Below are 26753 nucleotides of genomic sequence, written 5' to 3'. Positions count from 1 at the left end.
TCCCTACATACATTTTAATGTACATTTTTTTTAAATATTTTACATTTAGCATTTTAAATAGAATTACATTTTAAATGGCATTTTAAATGCAAATATACCTAGCTCTGCTTAAGAAGACGTCGTCGTATTGGATTATTTAATAAAGTAATAAGTTATTCAATGTTACGAGATCTCTCAATCTTTAAGTTTATCGGAATTACTTTCCGCAGTTACCCTCTATATATGTATAGAGAAAGAGAGATACGCAAAATGTATTTCGTGATATTTCACTTTATTTTTGTTATTTATCCGCGGGCGTTGTTTAAGTTTTCTATCGAAACCTACAAAGTGTCTTATTTTAAGCAATATCGTTACGGGTAGAAAGGAGAGAGAGAGAGAGAGAGAGAGAGAGAGAGAGAGAGAGAGAGAGAGAGAGAGAGAAATTGTTTTGTAATAATATCGTGTAACGTATGTACGGGCAAGTTATTATGTGCCTCCGCGGAAATATGTTAATACGCCTATTTCTTAATATACGACCGGTAATGGTGCACTTATACTTTATAGGATCGCGCGTACAAAACGTGTTCTCGAAACAGCCAATATCTCCCGCTCCGCCGAAGGAAAATGTAGTATTTTTCCATCTACGTGTTTAACCTTATGTACTCCAGGAAATGTGCTCGATCAGGAAGCTGACTATCGAGAAATTTTCGAAAAGATTAATAATATAAATTAGTGGGAATATTCTTCGATTAGAATGTCGATAATTATTATTGGTCCGTGTAATAATATAGATATTTTTTATATTGTGCGCTGTTCTGTATGTAACATTCACGTTGATTTGATCTATCGGGGGAGGGGGAAGAAGAGAGTCAGGATATTGTATGTATTATTAATTGTAAAATACATTAAATAAAAAATATATGATTTTATATTGATGTTAAAAATTAAATTTACGCACAATTTTATAAACGAAGAAATAAAGATATATATGATATTTTATTCTTTTATGTTTTTTTCTTAATAATATTAATTGTATTAATGTGAATATCAAATCAGCACAAATCAGCCAGATATCCTTGTGTCGCGCCTTACTGTATCGCGACGTAAGGATATTCACATTGAAAAAAGATATAGTCAATTTTAATAAATATTTAGTTCAATACTGCCAACTAAACATTTACTTACAATAAATAAATATTTGTTCAGTAAAAAGAATGATTGTTAAATCGAATTAATGTTTCTTGTAACAAATAAATATATCTTTATATTTAATAAATATTTAGTTGGCAGTATTGAACTAAATATTTGTTAAAATTGACTATATTTTTTATCAGTGTAGTATAAAATATAGAAATTTATGAGTCGACGTGAATGTTAAGATTGTTTCGAAACGACAGTCTAGTCGCCATAACAATAATTTTGGTGTTTGTACTATCTTGATGCTCCATTTACGGGAGAACTGTGGAAAGAATCGCTACTAACAATTCATGACTCGCTTTTCAGGAGGCAGCAGCTGGAACAGCCCGTATACTGCGAGTCCGAGTCGCGGCGACCCACCACCGTGGAAGATGATAAGAAAGACATATCGGGCGCAAATCCGGAGAAAGTCAAGGTAAGTTACATCGTCGACTATACTAATGGAATGTTTCCAAGAACGAGCTGATACCGTTATATGATCATTGATTTATACTTGCGACAATTAATCACGTAGCTTTGTGAATGAGAACAAGAGGGGAAGTGAAGGGAAATGTATTTTGAAATATCTATTGCAGAGCACGACGCAGGATCTATTCGAGTTATTGGAACGAGTGCAAAGTTCGCGTCTCGATGATCAACGCTGTGTTCTGCCGTCATACTTTTCTCAGGTATGTGATAAGATTCTTACTTGCATTGAAGTACACAGATATGTGTGTGAATGACACCGTAAATTATCGAGAAAATCGAAATGATTTAAAAAAAAATGTGGGTTTTTATAAATTATCTGGAAAAACACAAAAAAAGCTTTTTGAAATAAGACTTTCTTTAAAATGATCGATTATAATGATTTCATATATTTATAAAAATATAAAGTACGTAAGAGCCAATATAGTTTTTATTTTCATTTTTAAAATGACTTTCTACAATGTAACATTTATTTAAGTTAACCATTATATACCGGTGCCCGTATGTACTAAAAGAACAGAATTGCTGGTCCCTCGTTATCTAATTTCACATATTTAACTATAATTTAACGAGTTGAAAGTCTCATGAAAGTTAAGTCAAATTTAGGACATTGCACTTTTGTCTCACGCTTTCACGGTCGATTTAGTTTTTCAGCGTTTTGAAATGATATTGACAACTGTTCCAATCAATATTTCAAGCATATACTTAATACCTAATACTACGTTAATCGTCACATACATAAATCGTTATGTTACTTTGCGAAAACGATATAGAGAACAGATATTTGTTGCAACCTTTTAAGGAAAGAGACAAAGGGATAAATGAAAAAAAATGAAAAAAGTGCATCAGTTAAATGCGAAAAAATGACAACACAAGATATGTATCTTCGTATTTTCATTAAGAATATTCTTATTCCAATCTAAATAATAATATCTTTTTGTTTCATCTCAAATGTTAAAAATATTTTACGCAAAAAACTTGATGCTGCTACAATTAACATAAGTATGAATATAAGTATGAATTATTCATACTTAATATAAGTATGAATTTTTTTATATTTAAGCTCTAGTAGTGCCAAGTTTTTTATATTAAATCTTTGACATTTAAATTGAAACAAAAAGATATTACTTGAATTGGAACAAGAACAGGAACACAAAAATATCATTTGGATTGGGTTATATAATGTGTATAAATTTGATTTTAGTTGGTGCAATCTCTTATGCAGTTTTTGATATTATTGCTTTTTTTAGAAATATTAAAGATACCTTTACTTGTGTTGGAACAGGAAGAAATCCTGAGAAGAAATACGGAGATACGTGCTATTTGGACCACAATAGATTTTACACAAAGTTTTGTAATTAAAGTATTATCTTTTACTGTTATACTATTTTCATAATTGACGCAATGTTTTTCTTAAAACGAAAAATAATTATTTTTTTCAAAAAATTTCTTTGTGGAAAAAAGAAATAATGCCTTTCTTCTGAAATCGTCCGTTCGATTATTTTCAATTTTTCGTTTCTTGCGCGTAAATCTCGCGTGACATTGTCCACGCTCTATAAGGAGCCGTAGATGAATGGACAACGATGCGAGAAAAAGGAGATAGGAAGAGACTGAGAATGAATGAACAACGCAATCCATCACGGTTGTCTGCAGAACGCGGATAGAAAAAGTCAAAACGAATCACCCAATCACGCATCACTTGATTTCCTGCAATCGGACAGAGCTACGCATAGGACCCCGTATCACGTCTGGGCCTTTCCCTTTGCTAGAAGGGGCATTACGCTAGTCACAGATGTATTAAATCGGCACAACACAAGGGACAATGTCTATCCCCTTTTACTCGGCTCAAAATGGTGAGAAGGGGGAGGAAGGGGGGAGTAAGAGAGACGCGCTCATCTTCGTGTCGAGTTACCAGTTTCTCGGTAATTGATTGAATGTCTGAACGGGCTAGAATAACACCGCAGAACAAATTCTACGGGATAATATGGTAAAAAGTACATGTTCTCTTCTTTCAATCATAGATGTTGATAGAACGATTAATTAAAGAGAAATACTAGTGTTTTAATATCAATGAGAAGCGGAACATTAATAGCAATGAGATCTCCGAAATTAATTGAAATTGCTGAAAATACTATGGGCGGTATTTATAGTCCGTTCCTATTTTAAGACCGTCTTAAGTAATGTTTTAAGATGCTAATACGGCTCTCTGATTGGTTCATGACATCTTAAGACTGTACTTAAGACTTAGGTCTTAAATATAAGATCCAACTATGAATACTGGCTACTAAGACTTGCATATTAAGGAAGATCCTAAAGTGAAGCGAATTACCGACATTTCGTAATTCTAAAATATTTTTGAATTGACTTTACAGAATTGTAAAATTCTTATACACGATTAAAATAAACGCACGGAAATAACAAACATTGACTTTACGAAACATTGGCTGTACGAAAAACAAACAAAAATTATACAGCTATCATGTGATGACAGTATTTGCTTAAAACAATTCTACAGTTTATATATATAAAATAAGAGTCATCATATAGAGGCAACACTGATCATATCGTGCAATTGGAACTACGATTAAAAATCTAAAAGAAAAGTCTTGTTTACAATTGTTTCATACAAAATAGAGATATGAAGATATAGAGTGGTAAAAATGAGCAATATTGCGTGTAGCAGTAAAATCTTTCAAGAAATAGCGCTGCAATATGTTAGATAAAGATAGATATACGCGTTTGAGTAAGACAGAATGATAATATAAGGAACTGAATTAAAGATATCACTATTATTGATATTTTTAGTTTGAAATTAAAGAATCTGTTCTATTGACATTGTTGAAGTTCGGTCTTTATTTTAAGCGTTTCTCAATTTATTTAATTAAATGTTATTTTATATTTTATATTCAGACTGACTCAATCTTTCATGTTTCATCAATTTTCGGACTATAATTTTTACGTATTGACTCTTATTTCGCCCTTTATTTATTATTTTTATCTTTATTTTAAGATTTCTTTAATTAGTAGCGATCTTGTAACGTCGATGGTTAGGGAGTTATTTTTTAATTTCTACTCTAAGAAAACAAAAATATTTTAGTATTCTACTAATTTGTATGTACGTATGTATGCGATATTGACGTATGTCGATGTTTCGTAAATTATAAGTTTGCAAACCGTAAATAAGTCACATTTGATCGGTAAAACAGGACAACTCCAGCATCCCTTTAACTTAATCAGTCACGTCGCTAAGTCAAATCTTCTCTTTCGATCGAAGAAATCAAGTGATTTTTACATTCGTGAGAAAAGTCAAGAGAAAAAAATCGCGAATAACAAGCAAAGAGAAAAAAAGTCACATCTGCAGGAAGTTGCGTATGTGGGAATTAAAGAATATTGCGCGCCTCTCGCTTTTTTTCTCACTGGTGAATCGCGATCCGGATTTCGACATATGAGTTGTAATCATCTGTGTGTCACATGCTATCCCATAATGTGAGAAACGTTCACTCCTTTTAACTCGCTTTTCTTTTTCTCTTGTGTTTACATCATATCTCTTTCTGATCGGTGAACGTTTTTTGCTGTCGATAATGTAGATCATATTCATGGGGATAATCAGAGACACGTTATCAGCGGTGTACACATAGTGGCTCTGTTGCCCTAGCAGTAGTTCTAACTTATCGGCTTGATTTACCTAGGCAGGGTCGATAAGACAACAATAGGTCTGTTCTTTTTGACTCTTGCACCAGTTCATCTTTCTTCTTTTTCTTTCCTCCTGAAGAGAAAAGGAAGAAAGATGAACTGGTGCAAAAGTTCAGCCAAAAAGAACAGGCCTCATGCTAAATCAAAACCAATGCGTAATTATAGTACATGTAAAGTGGTTTCAAAAGTTTTTTGAGATGGTAATTTCAATCTCCAAGATGAAGAACATCCTGGACAACCAAAAAAAATTGAAACAAGGAATTAGAATAGTTTTTAGAAAAAAACATTATTAGATTTAATCAGAGCTTGTAAGTGCGAGATATTTGTTTTTATGTAAATAAGCAACATATTTTCATTAAAAAGGCTGAGAATTAAGTTGCACACTTAATATCAACTGCGTTGTGCTCACAGTTGCCTTTTTTTACTATTAATATTTATATCCCATATAGCACAAAAGTTACAGCAACAATGCTGCAACATTGTAGCAATATTGCATGTTGCAGCAATATTGCAGCGTTATTGCAACGATATCGCTGCACGTTCTGTGCTGTATGGGGTATTTTGAATATTGAGAGCCTATGAATTATCTTAATTTATTTTTTTAGTTTTTGAAAAGTTATTGCGTTTAGTCGGTCAAACAGATAACTTTAGGATTTCTTTAATAGTGCATGGAAAAGATGCTTTATGAAGCTGCCGTTAGATGGCGGAAGGATTCTGTTACTTTGCACTCAATTTTCGATTTCACAAGAATAACTTACATTTGTTTATTTAGTTTTAACAAATCTACGGTTCTCTCTCTCTCTCTCTCATTTGAAAAAAAAATGGAAATAAAAAAGCTAATTTAAGAATAATAACATAAATAATACGATCCATAATATAGTGTATAACTGGAGCGGAACACAAAAAGCTAAAATTCATTATTTATTTGTTCCTTAATTAGACAATTCTAACTTTTCAAGGTTCTTGTATTTTTAAGTATATATTTCTTCGTAACTGTATAATAACATCTGATTAAATAATTGTTTAATTATATTTCCATTATTATTGCAATTTGTGATTATTTGTATTTCGCTTTAAGAAATCGAGAGAATAACATGATTAATTATTTATATAATAATTATGATTAAAAGATATTGGTATCGAGAGACCGTAAGTTGCCGATCGATTTACTCAAGATAAATTTCTTTAAAGAAAAGACTTTGCTTCTCGTGCAAAGCTAACAATGGAAACGAATTGTCTATCATTTTCTACTGTGCTATTTTAAATGGCACATTTGTCAATCCTTACGGGAACCACAAGCATTCCTTAAGTAGTAAATAATTATATGGTTCATCATACGTGAACCGAAACTCCGAAACGCATCGCTGATTTCGCGCAACGCGATAAAACGAGACGCGCTAATGCAAAGAGCGAGGTAGAAGGGACGGCGTCGCTTCCGGTCGGCCAGGTAAGCGCACCGGAAGTTGTCGCTTCGAACCATCGTACTCTGGCCAAACGGCCGGGAAGATTTTCAGATTTGTACGATCTTCGCAGCCCTCTGCGCAGTGACCGTGAAGATCATAGATTTCGTGTCACAGGCTTTCCTTCCATAAAAAGTAATCATTGTGCTCTTTGTGAACTATAATCAAAGAACGTGGCGAGTAAATACAAAAAAATAAGGCTGGCTGATGACTATACATCCGAAAGTAATAAACAAATAATTTTGCATTTAAAATTCTACCTAAATAATTCTGTAAAATTGGCATTTATGTAATATCGGTAAAATAATTGCAATTTATTTTTATTGTCAGCTTGATGTAAGAAATGAGCATCCAAGAAATCCTAAATAGATAAGACTTAATAATTTTGTATATATTTAAAATTGAAATATTGTGTCAAATTGTTACGTAAGCAAGAACATCATGTTAGAAACTTGAATCAACTTGAAAACGTATTTCTCACCAAGAAGTCAATTTTTTTTTTCTTTCTTTCTTTCTTTATACTTGATTCGTAATAACGTTACTCTAACTATTTTCTACAATTAAATAAAAGTTACACATGATTCCGAATTGTATCAAATGTGAATTAGAGAATTTTTATTTTCGTCATATCGATATCGAGTTATTATTAAATATCGATTCATAATATTAAACCATTTCCCGTTGATAACGATTTAGATAGACTGCAGCTGCTTACAGCTCGTTAATCTACTCGTTATCTACTAACTGAACTCTATGTTGTGAAAAAAGTTCCAATATCAGTATCCGCTATACGCTTATCCATTTTCGGCTATCAGCTCTTCTCGAGCTTCAACTTCAACTAATCTTTCGCTCAATAAAAGATTATTATGTATCGTAATCGCTGCTCTTCCAAGCGTTAATTACTTCCTGGCGTCCAGCATAATTACCGCAACATCAGTATAAATACACATTTTATCCCTTAAACGAGGTTAATCTATAGAATCGTTTCAATGAGCAAGTTTCAAGTGTAGTATATCCGATTTGTTCATTAATCCAATTTAACCTACAATTCCTACTATTCTTCTAACTTGATTCATTCTTCTATTCGATTCATTTGCCATTATTAGCGTGCGTAACTGCGAAATATCGTTCGACTGATGAACGATTATTTTTATCGATTTAGTACTTTGGATTTTTTTTTTTTTTTTTTTTAAGAGAAAACCCTTGTACGATTGATCGTTACCATCGAGGGAATCTATCTCGCGAGATCCATAACTTTGAAGCGTATATAAATAATGGGGAAGGTGGCGGGTGAACAGTGTGACGCTTTCGAATTTTCGGGCGCAGGAAGTTCAACAAAATAACGAAACAAAGAGGCGTGGACACAAAGAAACGAGAAGCCTGTCGACAACGAAATAAGTCAACCACGAAAGGACATCCGGTCTCTCTCGTTCTCTCTTTCCGTCTCCTTTTCCCTCTGGTTTTCTCCCCTCGATTCTCGCCACAAATTTACGTTTCCTCTCGGTTTCACCTTCCGCACCACCTGTCGTTACCATGCGGATGCCAAGGGCTCACTTTGCTCTTGAAAAGCTCGTGTACGCGAACTAATTTCGATCTAGAAGCATCGCGTTCGTCATTGTGTTACAGTCAGAACTGCGTTACCAGAGATCGTTATTTCCTGTAACAATTTACACTCTTGTAATAAAATAAGGATATTCAAAATTTCCTGCGAATAACAGCTATCAGGATCAATATAAATGGATCTAGTTAAAATAAAGTTAAAACAAATTTTGTATAGTTGGTCCGTATGACACATTCGAAAAAATTTACAACCTACTTAATTAACCATATGCGATTTACGTAATTAGTACCGTGATTCGTACATAAATCAACATAGGATTTTTTTTTGCAAAAACATAATATATGAATTTTTTGCAAAAATATGTTTTTATAAAAAAATTTCTATTTTGATTTATGTAATACGAATCACGTAGGTAGTAATTACTCAGGCGAACAAAGTTTCTGCGAAGAAAAGATTTTGTGTCAGCAACTTGCCTCTTCGGAATTTTTGGAACCTTTACGTGGCGCCAGTCGCCGAGTTCGCCCGGTCGGAAAATGTAAAACCCGCTGTGCGAACAACCGTAAAACGTCGAAGAGCACGATCTGACCTAATTGATTGGGAATAGTTACGGCTAGACAAGAGCGTGCGATTTCAGGAAGAGTTTACGCGCTCGATGGCGACCATGGCAACGTTTGCGGTCCGATGGTGGGAGTTTTAAGAACGACAGACCGATGCGCCGCGGGTGAAGAGGGCATAGTTAGGACCGTCGGACGAGACGGGGGGTACGGCGCCGGGTACGACGCAATGACGGATGTAGAATAGGTGGAAGGCGCCCTTTATTGTCGTCGTTATTTGTTCGCTTGACGCCTAGAAAATAATCGCTTGAAATCAAAGAGGAGTACGTGAGAGAATGTATAGAAACAACGCGTGGGAGAGAAATACGTATTCCTTTCCGTTTCACGTTCTCGGATGAAAGTCTCGGAAAACGATTTGTAATCTTAATGACGACGATATATAGCGCTGTCGTTGGAAACTCTTAACGTATCACGAATAATTTACTTTCCACGAATATTTCATATGGTTGACGTTTGCAGTTTCGAACAGATCGATGACGCTTTCAATAGAAACATTGAAAAGAAACGATTTACTTCTTTATTCGGGGAAAACTGTAAATTCAACGTGATTGAATTTTATTTCATTCAGAGGTATTTCTTTCGATGGGCGGGAACGTGAGAAATTTGCTCCAATTTCCTCCGGTATACGTTCCAAGGTTTTTTCGCGTTAATGTTCGCGTGTCCCCTTCCCTTAGGCTCCTCTCCATCCGGCACTGAGAGACGGCGAGCGCGCTCGCCGTTCGCTGCTACCGCTGCTAGTAGTCGCGTCCAGTCGCGTCTTCGTACTCGCAGTGCGAGGTCACGTGGTGCCGCTCGAAGTATCGTCCCACTTCGCGCGTTATTCTCTCGCGTGCAGTCGCTCACGCGCGTTGCACCGTATAAGATGTCGCGTGATTTTCTTGCGTGCTCGCTGACTTTCTATTCCGACCTCGCTCCGTGAACCTCGCGTCGCCCACTAACGGCACTAACGTCGTGACGTTTTCTCGAAAGCTACGGCATAAAATAAAATAAGAGAGAAGGAGAGAGAGAAAACAGGTTGCACCTTGTTTCGGGAGTGCGAAATTCGGAGCGGTCGACGCGGAATGACAGCCAGCATGATCAGCGACGAGGATCGTCGGCGCTGGACAACGGCGTCCGCATTCAGACCCGATAGGACACTATAAAATTCTACACCGTACGAAAGAATAGTCTTCTTTTCACAAGGCAGGCAGCGCGTCATCGAAAGGAATTTCACATCGTGAAAAACACACCGCTTTGAATCGGCGTAGAATGCAATCGATTTCGCCGATTTCTTCGTAATTTTATCGAGAAGCGTTAGCACGTACCAAAGACCGGAGTTTGAATTCTATACATGCGAAGTCAGCTTCGAGATATCGCCGGTGCGTGATACAGCTGACGACTTCACGCTTGACCGTTCGGAGTTCTTTTCAAAACAGGCGGGTAATAACGCGCACGTGCTCGATCTGGAGAAGACTTGTGTTTTCGCAAGGCAGAAAATAAATCCTCTAATCATTCAGAAGGCACGAAACTCGGACGGGATCCGAGATCTCGAAGCCCGACGAATCCAGATCGAAAGCGAAAACATAGACGTAGAATATCACTGAACGAGGTGAAGTTGGCTGTGAATCCGAGCGCGACGTCGATCAATCGAAAAAGAAGTGGGTTTTTTAAACGGCGGTTTTTATCGTGACCGCACGTTATGATGGGGGTATTGAGATGGAGGCACGATCTCAGATCGGAGGCTGCGACGCAGCAACAACAGGAACAGCAACAACAGAGAGCGGAGCGACCAACCGGACACAACAGTCACGCGCACACTTTCCCAAAGCTCTTGTCGCAGGTAAGTCCTCCGCTCTCCCACTCTCACGTCTCAAGAATGCAACACTGATGCGTCCACTTAGGTCGGAATCAGACTACGCATTGAAGATTGAGATCGAAGATTGAAGATTGAAATTTGACCAATGAGGGTAAAGGAATTTTAGTTCCTATTGTTTTGATTGGTCAAATTTCAATCTTTCAATCTTCAATCTCAATCTTCAATGCCTTGTCTGAGTCAATTCCGGCCTTAGATAAGTCGATACTTGAGGCAAACAGATTTTTTTCAATAATAAGATTGAAAGACCGCTAATGTTAAACATAATACTTTAAATTAAGAAGCGCCATAACGGTCAGAACGTTAAGATGTTGAACTATTGTAAATTCATTTAAAATGAATTAATTTCAGAAATGATAATTGCGTGCCGATATGGTTGTCGGACTTTCAACGCAATCAAATCTGAAAATATTAATAATCCCCCCAAATTTCCCAACTTAAAAACTGTACGCACGGAATGCAAGAGATCCGGGTTCGACTCCCGGCTGAGGTATTATTTTTCGCAATAAGTTTATTACAGTTTTTAATAGTTGGGAAATTTGGGGGGATTATTAATATTTTCAGATTTGATTGCGTTGAAAGTCCGACAACCATATCGGCACGCAATTATCATTTCTGAAATTAATTCATTTTAAATGAATTTACAATAGTTCAACATCTTAACGTTCTGACCGTTATGGCGCTTCTTAATTTAAAGATTTTTTTCAGTATTGCGATCATTTTTGAAATATAAAATTTCAAAATTAATGTAATAATTAAATTTAAAAATGAAAAGAATTAAAAGACTAATAAAACGAGCAATCATAAGAATGTCAAATGATTAAAAAATATGAATTTAAAATACATTTCGATTTAACTGAGTCTTCTTCAGCCATTAATACTAAATATGACACATCAAATTCAAATGATAAACAAGATCAGATCTAAATCGATCGGAAAGAAACAGTTACAAATGTCTGTGACAGTTAAAAATATCTTTGTCCTAAGCATGAATAAATTAAACGAGTCCATAACAATAAAGTGCTGTTGGTTTGAAAAATCATAAAGTGTCAGAACTATAAAACAGTGTCTATAATTTATTCGTGATCGTTTTGCCATACGAGAATTAATTGAACCTAATGTTTAAAATATTGAGAATTATTGAGCATGATTATTGTCAATAAATTAACTCTTGATACATTAAAATTATCAAAAGTAAACAGGCATTATATAGAAAATCGAGATTGTGTGATAAATTGCAGATATAAAATATGTACGAATATTGCATTATAGATTAGATGGACTCTTATAAAGAGTTGTAAAATATAACATGACGATGTCTTTCTTGATGAACGTCTTTCGATTAAATGATAATTTTTTTACACGTAATTATTTTGAACAGTTTAACATGTTTTAAAAGTTTGTAAAAGTATGTAATAATATATTAAGACAGATATTAAATTTTGCAATTAAATTTTTTGCTATGTAGAATAGAACTGACCTTTCAATACGTATCGTCAATGAAAATATACACATATATGTATATTGTATGTTGTAAACGAAGTTATATACTTATTATGACAAAATATGTAGGCAGAATATAAGAATATATAGTACACGGTATATATAGTACGAGATATGCGTGCGAAATTCAGATATGTCGGACATTCAGGTACTTTGAATATTTACGAGCGCCATTTTCATCGGAGGAATGCAAATTCGTTTTTCAATACGATACGCCACTCTCGTTTTATAAATGAGAAAATTATAGCGGCTTCTTTTCTTTACGTGTCTAAGAATGCCGGTAATGAACCAAGCTGCGGAAAAGCAGTGTGATCTCGTGAAGGACAAGAAGAAGAAGCAGAAGAAAGATATCGCGTCGCGAAATGAGAGCATTAACTGTAACTTCGGCCTAGTAGTAGTCCGTTCATTTTCCTAACTAGTTCCGTTATATGTTCTCAAAAAAATTCTATTTTCCCACGAGCGATCTCCTTGCGGTTTCCACACGTGCGTCATTTCTTTTTATAAGACGAGAGAGGAAGAGAGAGGCAGGGGGAGCCCCATATGCGAAATCGTCGCAACCGTGTTTGTCTTTTTTTAGATAAAAAACCACCATCCATTGCTCGGGTTTAACATGAATGTAGAAGCAGTACAACAGTCATCTGCTATAAATTGTTTCAATCGCCAGTTGTCAATCACGTTAAGGGGATCGATATTAGTCATATTAAAAATACTACTTACACACAGACAATTTACATGTATCGACACATTATTACATCAATATGTCACTCACACACGCCACACATACACATCAATTTTCGTACAACAATTACGTTTTAATTAGACTTCGTTTAAGTCCAATTTTAAAAACTCCACACTGCTTCTCCATGCAAACTACTAGTCTGTGGACTACTATTTCGTAAGTATTGCACAGCTTTTATATGAAGCAAATGTTGTTACGACGTGACAGCTCCGGAGCGCCATATTGGACTAACAATAAGAAATGATAAAGGTTTCAATTTCGAAATTTTTTGTCGTTCTCTCAGCGTAGACTCCACGTCACAGACACGTATTAATGCATATACTTTAATCCTGGAAAAGGATTTTAAAATCAGTAAGACAGGAAAAAAGTAATTATTATTAAAAAATTATATGGTTTAGTTGGTAATACGACTTTAGGATATCCTCTTAAGGGGATACTGGAATGATCAAATTATATTATAGGCATTACAGTCGTATAAAAATCTCCGAATTGACTGAACGAGATAAAAAATCCTTTTACAGGATTGAAGTAGAATTAGGAAGTGGTGCAATGGACTTTATACTAAAATCGAAAAAAGTTGAGTAAATGTTTAACTTTTTTTTCGATTTTAGTATAAAGTCTACTGCACCATCTTTTAATTTTGCGTCTACTTTAATCCTATAAAAGGATTTTTTATTTTGTTCAGTTAATTTGGAGATTTTTATACGACTATAATGTCGATAATTTAGTCATTCCATCCCCTTAAAGAAGTAATAACGTTTCATGAGACACGATTATAAATATCCATTTCTATCAATGTAAATTGACTTTAATCTCGGTTTAATTCTTTTTATCTTTTTTCTTTCTAATCTTAAAAATTAGAAAAAGATAAAGAATAAATTAAAATTAATAGACATTGGTAGAAAAAAGGACATAAGTGTTGATTATAAAAAGCCTATGGCAAAATTGGAAAGTAACGGGAAATAAATTCTTTTTTTAACTGATGTTTATATAAACGGGTCGAGATTATTTTAATCGTTTCACGATTCCATCTTTTAAAAATCGCAATGACAACCGCGTCAACTGTCGCGCACGTATTAGACGCAACTATTAGCTGCGTTCAGCAGAGAAAACTAATCAGTTAGCGCTTAGTGATTTTTTAATGATTGCTTCTTGCTTTTAATTCTTCGCTGGAGCTAAGTGTAGGAACCAATCATATAAGTCACTAAGTCCGGATCTACAATAGGTTTTTAAGCCATAAGAAATGGGCGAATCACAGTCGATTTTTCCCCTCGGATTCGACTGTAATTGATCAGTTTCTTACGGCTTAAGTCTTAAAACACCTATTATAGATCCGGACTAACTGATTAGTTCTCTTTACTGAACGCAGCCATTGTACGTACGTACTACGTTCGAAGGATCGCGGCACTCACGCTCGGCCGGTGAGTTAAATGCGATCTCCGGTAAGCACGTGCTCGACGACAAGCATTTTAATTCCCCGCAAAAGACGCCGCACTGAACTCCGATCGCCGAGAATTATTCTTGTCGCTCGGATGACCGGTGCCGGCCATTCTCGTGCGAAATTTAACCACGCGCAGTCAATTATCGTTCTTTTCTTTTTTCGTGCCTGACCTTGCTGTGAAATTCGTAATCTACTGTCGCGGCTGTTAAATTGAATGAGAATCGCACGCAATAATCTAAAGCGTTTTTATTGAGAAATTAAGAATCTTTAAAGAATAAATATGGAAATTAGAAGCTAAGAACGTGGGTTCTTAACTGAAAGATTCTTGTACAGAAATAACGAAGCATGTATTGCCGATAGTATTTGATAAAAAAAACTTTCGTGTCTTTACGTATGTCATAATTTACGTAGTCGTTAAAGCACTCTATCTTGAGATGTCAAGTTTTTGAAAAGATGTATTCATAGTATGCTCGAAAGAAAGCTTTGCTTGAAGATTTTGATATATGCGCCTTTGAAACTTTTATTCATAACGGTATATGTATGATAACTTATACAATTAACGGAGTGCTCGATCTCAGATATGTCAGACATGTACGAGGCAGAGAAATAACGATTCGCTGCGTCTTTCAAATCATTACCAAAGATTTAGATGTATCCGCGTATACTTCGACTTATCTCTTCTCTTTCGATGGCGTACTCTCTCTTATCGTTATGTCACAGCTCCATTCTATCAGCGACGGTCGTTGTTGGGAATTCATCTGTCGTGTTTTCGAAAGCCTTTTGTCGCGTCATGAAAATTTTCTCATTGTTTCTCTATCTCGGAATGCATAATTCATCATATTTCCGAGCGGGAAAACGTAATTCAGATCCGAAAGACGAGTGATGTGATGCGATTCGACGCGAATGCGTATCGACACTGCTGAGAATAGGCTCGAAATTACGCGCCACGCGAAAGAACATTTTCTCGTAACCGTGAAAGACGACAACTGGGCGAACGAGCAACCGTTTTAAAAGTCGCTCCGCAAAAGGGGCCGCACAGCTGTTCGCGTGTCTTCTGTTCTTTCTTTCTCTCCCGCTGTCTCCTCGTTTTGACATATAAGGCCCGAAGCCAAAGCAGGCTCGTATGAACTCGTACGAATGCGCAACCGAAGGAAGATTTTAGTCGGTTAACGTTGCTAACGATACACCACCGACGATCGTCCCTCAGAGGACGGGCTTCTTCCTCATATAGGGTGTCCCTTAGAGAAAGGGCTTCTTTCGAAATGTCGAAATAAATTCTTTTGTATGCAAGCTAGGACCGGGAACACGATTCCTTACAACCGAGAGAATGTAATGAAATGATACAAGTGGATCATATAAATAAACGATAATGTAATCTTAATTGGTATGAGATAGCGCTAATGACTTCTGCGACAAGCGTAATTGTGATGTAAATGCATTTAATATTGAGAAGTTAGAGTACAAGGCGAGAAAACATATGTAAGATATGAGATAAAAATGAAACCATAAAGAATTCCGTGAAATTAAATTTTCTAAAATTATTTTATTTTCGTTTAAATGGTATATCTACATTTAAAAAGTCATATATAAAATTTAAAAATATATGTAGTTATATTCGATACAGGTAACGTGTTTCTGTATAAAAGTAAGTGTGCGTTGTAATAAAAATTTGGTTTGACGTAATATTTATCGATTGCGAAGTTGAAAGCAATGACGGATTCGATCTAAGCGAAAAAAAAGAGTCGAATGCACGCGCGATTGTTACAAGAACCACCCTATATAAACAGCCAGGTGCACTCACCCTGCAGCTGTCGAGCCGCCTGGTTTCCGGCTAACGAAATGGCGAAAAATCGATTTATCTTGTCCGGGATTCGATCTCTCTTGCTGCCATCTTTTAATATCTAGGTATCGCAAAATATCGATGGTTGAAATAGCTGTTTATTAAAACGAAGAGTGCAACTGCTACTCAATCAAACTCAAGCTTTTCGATCATCGGAATGGTCATAGAATTAGAAAAGAAATTTTATATCAGAATAATCGAGATTTCTCTCGGATATTATCGCGTCGATCTTCGGAAAATCGTATATTTGGTTACCAGCTTCGTATTTTCGACCTTAACCCCGTTCTTACGTAGAACACAATTATAGGTGCTAAATACGATAAAAGCTCCTATTTGAGCCAGATAGGCTTGATTAAGTTAGACTACCCGCGGAGATTCGCACAAGCGATTAGATATTCTCGGCAGAGCTGAACGAAATAAAACGTTGGTATAATTTTTCTGAAATACGATTAGCTTCATTCTTATTTAATATTAATAGGTATTAATATTATAGATAAATCCAAAGATATTTAGGTAATATTAATTTTTTAAAGTAATTTTGTTTACACAGTTGGAAAAAATGTGTTAAATTTAACATAAATCGCATGTCCTAAACGGTCCACTCAAATTTTTGGGTTAATTTAATACAAAATGCATATGTTCGAAGGTTACACAAATATTATGTAATAGAATACATACCAAAAAGGTAATATCTACACAGTTTGTAAATAAACCATGGAAGCATATTTTTTTAAAAAAATTAACATTTATGATATGTTACACTCAAAAAAGTGATCTTGCAGTTATAGCGAAAATTATCTGAGTACGAAAAATAGTTAAAATAGATAAATTTCTAGCAAGTACTACGATACTGGATATGTATTGCATCTAATCATATAGGTGACAGAGATAGAATTTAGATTTGTGCTATAAATTCTATGCGTATGATACATAATTTTCTATCAGATACAAAAAAATAGCTATAATTCTAGCTGGAGCAGCAAAATATTTTTTTGCGTGTAAATTAACACGTATTTTATTCATTTGTCTCAGAATTTACGTTTTAAAACACATTATTTTCATGTTACTTGTTCACTTACTCATAAATCGTGTCATTTTGACACTAAGAAACATTGAATATCAATTTCACAAAAAATCTTTAAATAACATAATCACATTATGTTAAATTAACACTCGAATATGTTAAAAAATTAAACACAAACTGTTAACACAAACGTGAGTGGATCGTTTCCAATACAAATACATACATTTTTTTACTGTGTAAAAATGTTTAATTTTGACACGAGTAATATTAATCAAACATTCATTTCAATTTATTCCATTAAAAGCATTCAAACATCAGAGGTAACTAATTTGCAAGTAATTGCGATGTTTTGTTATCTGTAACCTTCAAGCGAGCCTTCAAGTCAGATAAATATGCGGTGTCGACTTTCATGCAACGAATTAGAGCAAAATTCTTTATGGGGCACGAAAGAGCAAAAAGGGAAAAAAGGGGTATTTATCTACACAAAACGCATACCTGACCTTTTTAAATCCTGTCCAACCAATTCTTCCGGATAGGAGGTGGGCGATGATGTATGAGTTACGATTCATTAGTACACCGTGATAATAATTTATCAGGAATATCTCCGTACTTCTGAATTCTACCTTTCCGAAATTTAAGGATTGGAGAAGCTATGGAGACCTATATTGAAGACGAATTTCTATTTAACTAAAATACTGAGAAAGAAAATCGCAATGCAATTGCAATATTCACTCAGGAAAGCCTGCGGCTCGTAATAATAGCGATAAGAAAGGTTCTATCGTTTAGGCCAAAATCCGGTAATTTTACCAATCCTCTTTTCGAGTAATAATTTAGAGAAACTTAACTCATTTTCTCTCTTTGATTCTAAAATCATTTTAAATCACGATGATTTGCACAATTTTTTAGTCTTTCTAATTTTAATTTCAAATTAGATTTTGCCACAACTTAGGTTTCAACTGAATAACTCTAACGAATTAATTTTGGATATAAAGACCGCAGGTTTGCCGTGATTCTGTTGGATCCTTTTCGCGCGGTTCTATTTGATGAAGCTTTTACAAGTGCGATTGCTACGTACGAATGATCGGAGTCTCGTCGACTGCATCTAACATACAATTTCATTCTTGGCACACCTTACAAGTCCGTGTATGTATGTACATACGGGATTGTACATGGGCGCGTCCAACAATGCGCGCCTGCATTGAATTATTCATCCTCGCGAGAAAGAAAAAGAGAGAAAGAGAAAAGAGAAAGAGCGAGAGATATTCAAAGACTACTCTCTCATTCGCGGCTTTACTTTCTTCTCTGTCTCTCCTTTGCTGCTTGTTCTACCTACTCAACTCTCTTTTTTTCTCGTACGTAAAGGAAGAGATCCCTGTATTCCATGACTTCCCGTCCTCCCTTGGTCTTTTTTCTCTTCCCATCCACGCATGCAGGTTGTCATTCGATCAAGAAGCAACGAATGAAAAAGTCACGAGCGCCTTGACCCTCCGCAATCCATACGTGTCATGTTGTCATCGAAAAGAATATCCCAGAATCACGCGTTTTACTCGAGAAGTCCTGTCTTATGACAGGATTTATATGTGATAATGCCTTTTCCGAATAGATTTAAAATCATACATGGTACGTGATGCATAATAAAAATAATAACAAGTTCTCATCTGTTGCTATCATTTATGAATGGACAACTGTTGAATGTCTTAAGATTTAATAACGGATCATATAACGCACTTTTCAGAATTTCTTTAGAATCTCTATAAAAATAACTTTTCAAATTCACACGATTGTCCTTGAATACGTAATGCTTTCACGGTGAATTGTGAAGTTCTAATCCAATAATCCATAGTTTTGGAGCGAGAAGAGCGAGAGAGAGTTTGAATTTTTGCAAAGAGGGAATTTCGATCTTGGGTTTAGTCAGTTTTGGTTTACCTTTCGCATCTCCTCTATCATTTCTTTGATTACATACGAGGGAATAGTACTTGTGTGAATCTACGCTGAGGTGAACGGTGTTAATGATCGTTGCGATGCGTCGAAATAATTGCTCCTCATCGTGGGGCGCATTACATCATCGCTTATGTGATTTCACCGCAGAGCATGATGCACAGCTATTTCGTACGTTATCGCAAGCATTAAAGAACGTTTGCTTCTACGAGTCACAACCAATTCTCACACCATATCATCGTTTAAATAAAAAAAACTACATTCGATAACGAAACGTCATAACTTCAAGGAGACGTTAAAAACGCATAAATCCCGCCAACCGGTGGAAAATAACATAAAAAAAGTGCGGTAATGCGCCACGTGCTTGGTCGAGCAACGGACGAATGAAAAAAAAAGATCATTACAGTTAAATTAGCAACCAATTTTTGTGAATTTCGTAAGATAATAGAATAAACTACGAGGAAACTAAACTTGGATTCGTTTTCAGCCGAATCATGCTTCATTTTAACAAGACAAACATTAAATTTATATCGTCATATCATAGTAAAAACATTAAATGTCGATACGTGGTCAAAATTTAAAAATAATAATAAAGTCAAAAGGCATATACCACGAGCGCTCGATGTCGTCAGCGAGACCTCTTTCAATACAATCACATTCAATTAATAAGTGAATAAATTAATAAACGTTTCGACCTACTAATCGGGTCATCATCAGTATATAAGTATAGCTAGCGCAGATTAACATACCTTGATCAAAAAGTAAATTTAAAAATTAAGTTTCATCCTCTATAAATATCCTTGTGCGTTAACGAGACGTCATAACTTCAAGGAGACGTTAAAAACGCATAAATCCCGCCAACCGGTGGAAAATAACATAAAAAAGTGCGGTAATGCGCCACGTGCTTGGTCGAGCAACGGACGAATGAAAAAAAAAGATCATTACAATCGTTAAATTTCAATTTTACACCCTTCCGTTGTGTGTTTTTTTCCAATATAATTTTCATGTTCCATAATGATATACTAGTCCATAAAATTTCCAGATTCTGTGTTCTTGTAGATTTGTGAATGTTTATTATAACAGCAGTGGATGACATGTTATCGCAGAATTTTGCAGGGTAGTACAAAAAGAAATTCTGCGATAACATGTCATCCACTGCTGTTATAATAAACATTCACAAATCTGCAAGAACACAGAATCTGGAAATTTTGTGGACTAGTATATCATTATGGAACATGAAAATTATATTGGAAAAAAACACAACGGAAGGGTGTAAAATTGAAATTTAACGATTGACGCACACGGACATTTATAGCGGATGAAACTTAATTTTTAAATTTACTTTTTGATCAAGCTATGTTAATCTGCGCTAGCTATACTTATATACTGATGATGACCCAATTAGTAGGTCGAAACGTTTATTAATTTATTCACTTATTAATTGAATGTGATTGTATTGACTTCGAAAGAGATCTCGCTGACGATATCGAGCGCTCGTGGTGTATGCCTTTTGACTTTATTATCATAGTAAAAACATTCTATATAGGGTCGCCAGCAATTACAACGTAGCTAACGCTACTGTCAACTGACGGCCAAGGTTCTGTCAACCAGTACTGATAAACTGGCCCAGTATTGAACCGATTGTAAATATTCTATGTGGGATATTCTACGTACTTCTAGGAGCCATTTCCATTTAAAAAAAATCAAAATCGAGCATGTCATTATCAAACTATTCGACTTAAATCAACGGTAATTTTCTTTGTTTTACTTCTCAATTGTATAGATCAAACATTTCTCTACCAAATCCCCAAATTAAATCTTCATTTTTTCGAATTTTGTCCACCTTTTCAAAATTTGATCCTACTATGTGATGATACAATGGATAAGAACAATTGTATTTGTTTCATAAATTTGGTCAAATATTACATACAAAGACGTAAACACAATGCAGAAGTGCGTAACCTTCGCATAAATTTTGCAAGGTATCGCATACGATCTTTAGATTGTGTGTGAAATCTCTAACTTTCATTTGTTCTCTGAGAGATTTTTCTGAGATGTATTACATAATAACGTGATAAAACAACGAATTATACGCCACTATCACGAATAACTTGCGATTTGAACTTATATATCTAGTTAGTTAAGATCTAGTCATGAAAAGAATGAGTCATGACAAACACAAGATTGATTTTCCGCGGCCGCGTTAAGGATCGTCCGATATCATCATCGGGGTTAATCGCAAACGACACTTCGTCACGAAAGACACGCGCCATAAGGTCATCCCCTGGGTGTCTTACGTAATGACATTATGCGTGTGCGCATGTATGTGATTATGTCCGATGACGTATGTGTTATCTAGAACGATGAATCGGCCGTTTGTGGTTAGTTTGAAGAAGAGAATAATAAAGGTGGCAATATTTCCCGTTTGTAACAAAAGGGTTATTACCATATTATAAGGATTACGTATGTGTCTATATAAAAGCACATTAAAAGCATAAATGTCGGTAAAGAAATAATCTAAAGAGTTATTCAAAAAAACTTTAGAAAATTGCAAAATTGAAATGCAAATTGGAAAATATTAATTTAATAAATAAATTTATTATTAATTATATTTTTATATTTTATTAATTATGATAACATAATACGTTATGTAAATTACGCGAATACATGACAAATACGTTGTGTATTATTACGTCATTATGGTTAATTATATTCACCATTTAATATGATCACAATGTAACGATATTTTATGTTACGAATATATTTGACTAAGGTTTTCTAAGAAAAGCAACTTTTTAACGAAATGTAAGTTTTTTTGGATATTCTAAACTATTATTAAGCTCATTATTTCATTAAAGAGGAAACGTTCTTCGTAATTACACGCAAACGCGTCATGCTTCCTATTTAAGGGCTCTTATCTTATGTAACTAAATATGATATAACTATTGCAACTAATCAGCTCGTGGAGGCGATCTCATTAACGCTCGAGCAGCGACTCGTTAGCATGCCGGAGGCAAACATTGACAGAATACACGTGCTTATAAGCAGTTGCTAACAAAGGACCATCTCGGTTTGTACAATAAGTTAATGAAAATCTTTGATATCAGTAAAAGTTGACAGCATAAGGTAAATTAAGGAAAAAGACAAAAGCGTATAGATCGTAGGTTCCAAGAAATTTAGTGTTACAATGGTAAAAGTTCTAGAATGGCTAATATCTCAAAAAATAAACAATAAAAATTTTACTGGATCGCACATTTGAAAATTCAACAATAAGAAGAAATGGCCGTAAACGGTCAAAACTAGATCTTTTAATGCTTAAATAATTCAATCTGAATTACTATAGGTATATACTATATATGTACTTGCATATATATACTACATTTGTAGTTATTCGCACTGCGTGCCGAATTGGTTTTCCGGACTTATAAACGTTCCTGAAAACCAATTCGACGCGCAATTCGAATGACTACAAATATGGTATACTATATGCAAGTACATATATAGTATATACCTATAGTAATTCAGATTGAATTATTTAAGCATTAAAAGATCTAGTTTTGACCGTTTACGGCCATTTCTTCTTATTGTTGAATTTTCAAATGTACGGTCCAGTAAAATTCTTATTGTTTATTTTTTGAGATATTAGCCATTCTAGAATTTTTACCATGCACTATAACACTAAATTTCTTGGATTCTACGACCTATACGCTCTTGCCTTTTCCCTTAATTTACATCTTATGCTGTCAACTTTTACTGATATCAAAGATTTTCATTAACTTATACAAACCGAGATAGTCCCTTGTAAGCTAGTAAATTAATTATAACGAGGTTGTGGCTATAAATGACGATTAAGATACATAGATTGGTTTTTTTGATTACGGATTTAGTATTTAAATATTATACTTATAATTAACTGTAACTTAATTTTTATTGTTTCTGCTAATAGAACATTTTGATATTTTTAATTACAAAAGATCATAGGAATAATCTTATAAGTGTCATAAGTGTCCTGCTTATTCTGACTTTTTCACTGCATGGCATATCATAATAGTCACTCACCATTACGAATGAACTCTGTACGTTGCTATAGTATTTTTCATATAATGTAAATTAGAATATTGTATAAAAACGAAAGGATTTTGCGGACCACTTCGGCATTTGGCAGCCTGCCCTATATTACCGAGACAAGATACTGGAGAAAGAATTTATCTACGAGGATACTTGTGTTCGTTGTCTGAAAGGGGGCGAGAAGGAGGCTTATTACGGCCCACGGATGAATTGCGTCGTGGAGCGTGGCATTATACGTATACGCCCTTCCGACATTACCATTGCGACCGATACATGACTCATGGAGGCGAAATTGCTCGTGCTTATCGTAACTAGCTCTAGGCTGTTTCCATCGATTCCGGCGGCGCAAACGGCTTTTCCTTATATAAGAAACATGTATAGTATCGGGCGCGAGGATTCGCAGCATCCGCGTCTAAGAGACTTTCCTTTCTCTTCAAAACCGCCGTCGACCGCCGTTTCTCTACGGAGTTTGCATTCGCCCCCTGAAATTCTGAGAAAAGAGGTGAGGAGATACTCTTTCTCTCCCGAAAGGGTTACCTTCCGCTCTCTCTTTCCTATCTTCGCTCTTTCAAGTGCCCTGCAGGCACTTTCGCGATTCCTGGAGAAAGAAGGGGAAGTACCTGTACGAGAGAAAGATTCTCACGCGTTTTTCACTTCCGCATCCCGAGAACTAACGTAGCACGCGGTAGCATCTGTTCTCCGAGCAAAATGCCATTAAGTACTTTGTTTTCTGAGAAATGTACCAATTTTTTAAAAAATAAACGAGCCGAGTGTTGCTCTTCGGCTCCTTTTATGTTTAGTTTCAAACGGTGTCATAAAGTTTCATGAAATTAGAGCGATGTAACTGAGAAATCTTTAGTATAACAGCGGTGTAATTTTTTTCACAAGCACGAGAAGTTTAATTTTTTAATGGAAAAAACCAAACTCACAATTAGATTTATTTTACTGAATTTATGAAAAAGCAAACGAGAAGTTTTTAATTAATTTTCTTGAATTTTTAAGTATTACATTATATTTAATCTTTTACTCATTATCAGTACCAAGCACGTTATCACACTAATTAATAAATAAAAAAAATTATAAATAATTATACTGACTATAATATAATTATTTATTTTATTCTGTTACTGTTTATTATCGTCTTATTATTTATTTCTTTGATAATCAATATTTAGTTCAAATTTTCTTGCAACGTTTCAACGTTTTTCTCTTTCTAGAAGCGATTAACTACATATAGCACCGTATATCCTGGTGATTTCGCGATTCCCAGAATTTTCTGTAAGTCCTATATATTCGTCTGTCCCTCCTTGTTGATTTAATCGAGGGTTTCCTGCTACCCACAACTTGATGAATCATTTTATACATGCTACTTCTACCTCCGTAATCCAACTTTCACCATCTCTTTTTTCTCCTTTTTTTTCTTACGGTCCTCTCTCCCCTTTACCGTCCTTATATCTGCATCTTGCCTCTGCATCAACTTCCTCTTCTTAAAACTTGATGCTACTTTTTTCAAGAAGCTTATCCTTACAACTTATCTTTATACAATTAGGGTAAAAGCAAATAATATGGAATAAGACTACTAATGTAGAATAAGAGCGTGTATTTTTTAAAAAATCGTTTCATTCTGGTGGGAATCGCTGCATTTATTCTAAAGACTTAATTATTTATTTATTTTTATTTCTCCTGGAAATATGATAACATTGTCTTAACCGTATTCCCACAAACTTAGAAAATTCTTTAAATAATGTTTATATTCCATAGACGCTTTCATGTTGCATGATTAATATTGCGATTCTTAAGGGAATTCTAAAGACGATTAGTCATAGTTCTTTCTCAATGTGAATGAACATAAAAAAATATTAAAACAAGGTTAATATTCTTTACTCTTTAAAATTTGTAGAACGAAGTGTCTATAGTTTTTTAAATTTAAATATGCAGTTTGTTCTTCAAACGTCAGGTAGACATTATTCCCTGCAATCCATCTTCTACTCACCAGCTCGTTTTATCCGGATCGGACAATTTCCACGCTTGCATGTCGACAGCCCACCGACGGACTATTGTTCGCAACCAGTCCGAGGTTGGTTAGTTAGCAGTAGATACCTACGCACTATCGACGATGACTCCCCTGATAGAAGCCGTTATTCGACGAAGAGTGTATCATGCTGTTTCGGAACTTTCCGCCCTTGGGAAACAGCAAACTACTCCACGCGTGATCTTCTCTTCTCTCGAACTTGAAGCGTTATATACGATCCTCTGACTATAATTGAATCGCTGGTAGACGTTAGTCTACACAGCCAATTTGCGATCTTCCTGTCTTGTAGCTCACCAGGGTCGCGGTCCGATTCATGCTCACAACGCTCATGATCATCATTTGTCTTTGTTTAATATTCGACAAACAAGGATGAAATGATCTTAAGCGTTGTAAGCGTAAATTGGGCCGCGGTCCAGCATCACACTTCTTTATGATCGCACGACGTACAATTTTGGAAAATTCAGATAAACGATGAAAATGTTAATTAGATTGTAATCTAATAATAGCGGGAATCTACAAAGTACGCAAAAGTAATCACACATAACGTTTGCAGCGTGGTACTATTTCGATATTGCAAATAATGCGTGTATGCGAATCAGCTTCGTGGTTCAATAATGATCAAACATAAACCGAAGCAATCTGGGATATCTTGAAAGGTATAATTATCACCTATGTACTCACACGTATGCGGCTTTTCACATTTTCTACTGCGCCTGTAGATATTTATAAACATGAAGAGAGACATTATATAAGTCGGATATGGGCGGTACGTATGTATACACGATTGTACGTCGCATGGCGGACGGATACTAATGAGCAATACGATTTCCTGAGCGTCGTTGACCAAGAGATAGGATCCCTTTTACATTATACGGACAATAAGCTCTTCGCTTTCGTTATGTAATTAAACGCATAGATCGCGATACATCGAGGCTGAAACAATGTGAGAAGCGAAATATGTGATTTCGAATTCTTTCTTTACTCATTGCTGTATAATATCCTATATATGAAATATCTATCTTTTTTAAGATTGTCCATATTTCATAAATGATTTATGCAATATATTTGATATCTACATTAATAATAAATTGTAAACAAAGTACAAATAAGCAAAGGAAACCTTAGTCGTCAGAGTGGATCTTGATACCTAATAATATTTTTGCGTGAATTTTACAATTTTCAGTTCATGGGAATTATAAAAGTGATCCTACGCGATTAATAATATTGTCAATATTAAGAAATACTGACAGTATTACTGATCGTGTGTAATTAATTGATGAATTATTATTGACATAGATAGAATACTGACGGTAATCTAGATTTTGATTCTCAAGCATTAGAGAGTAT

At 35.0% G+C, this 26753-nt stretch overlaps 1 protein-coding gene across 3 annotated transcripts in view; it reads left to right on the top strand.

Annotated features, from left to right (window-relative positions):
• The window catches only part of LOC108726036 (rap1 GTPase-activating protein 1), a 122925-nt gene that overhangs the window by 71133 nt on the left and 25039 nt on the right, over positions 1 to 26753 (top strand). For 2 of the 3 annotated variants that reach the window (XM_018453393.1, XM_018453394.1), the window contains exons 2-3: positions 1483 to 1591; positions 1752 to 1844. In XM_018453393.1, the coding sequence (XP_018308895.1) occupies positions 1483 to 1591; positions 1752 to 1844 (202 nt within the window). Of the gene's footprint in view, positions 1 to 1482; positions 1592 to 1751; positions 1845 to 9735; positions 10789 to 26753 lie in introns of those variants that run through there. The other variant, XM_018453395.1, reaches the window with a different exon arrangement.

This window comes from Mycetomoellerius zeteki, unplaced genomic scaffold (assembly GCF_001594055.1).
Source record: "Mycetomoellerius zeteki isolate Tzet28-1 unplaced genomic scaffold, Tzet1.0 scaffold38, whole genome shotgun sequence".
NCBI lineage: Eukaryota > Metazoa > Arthropoda > Insecta > Hymenoptera > Formicidae > Mycetomoellerius > Mycetomoellerius zeteki.
This window is presented reverse-complemented; position numbering and strand designations above follow the sequence as displayed.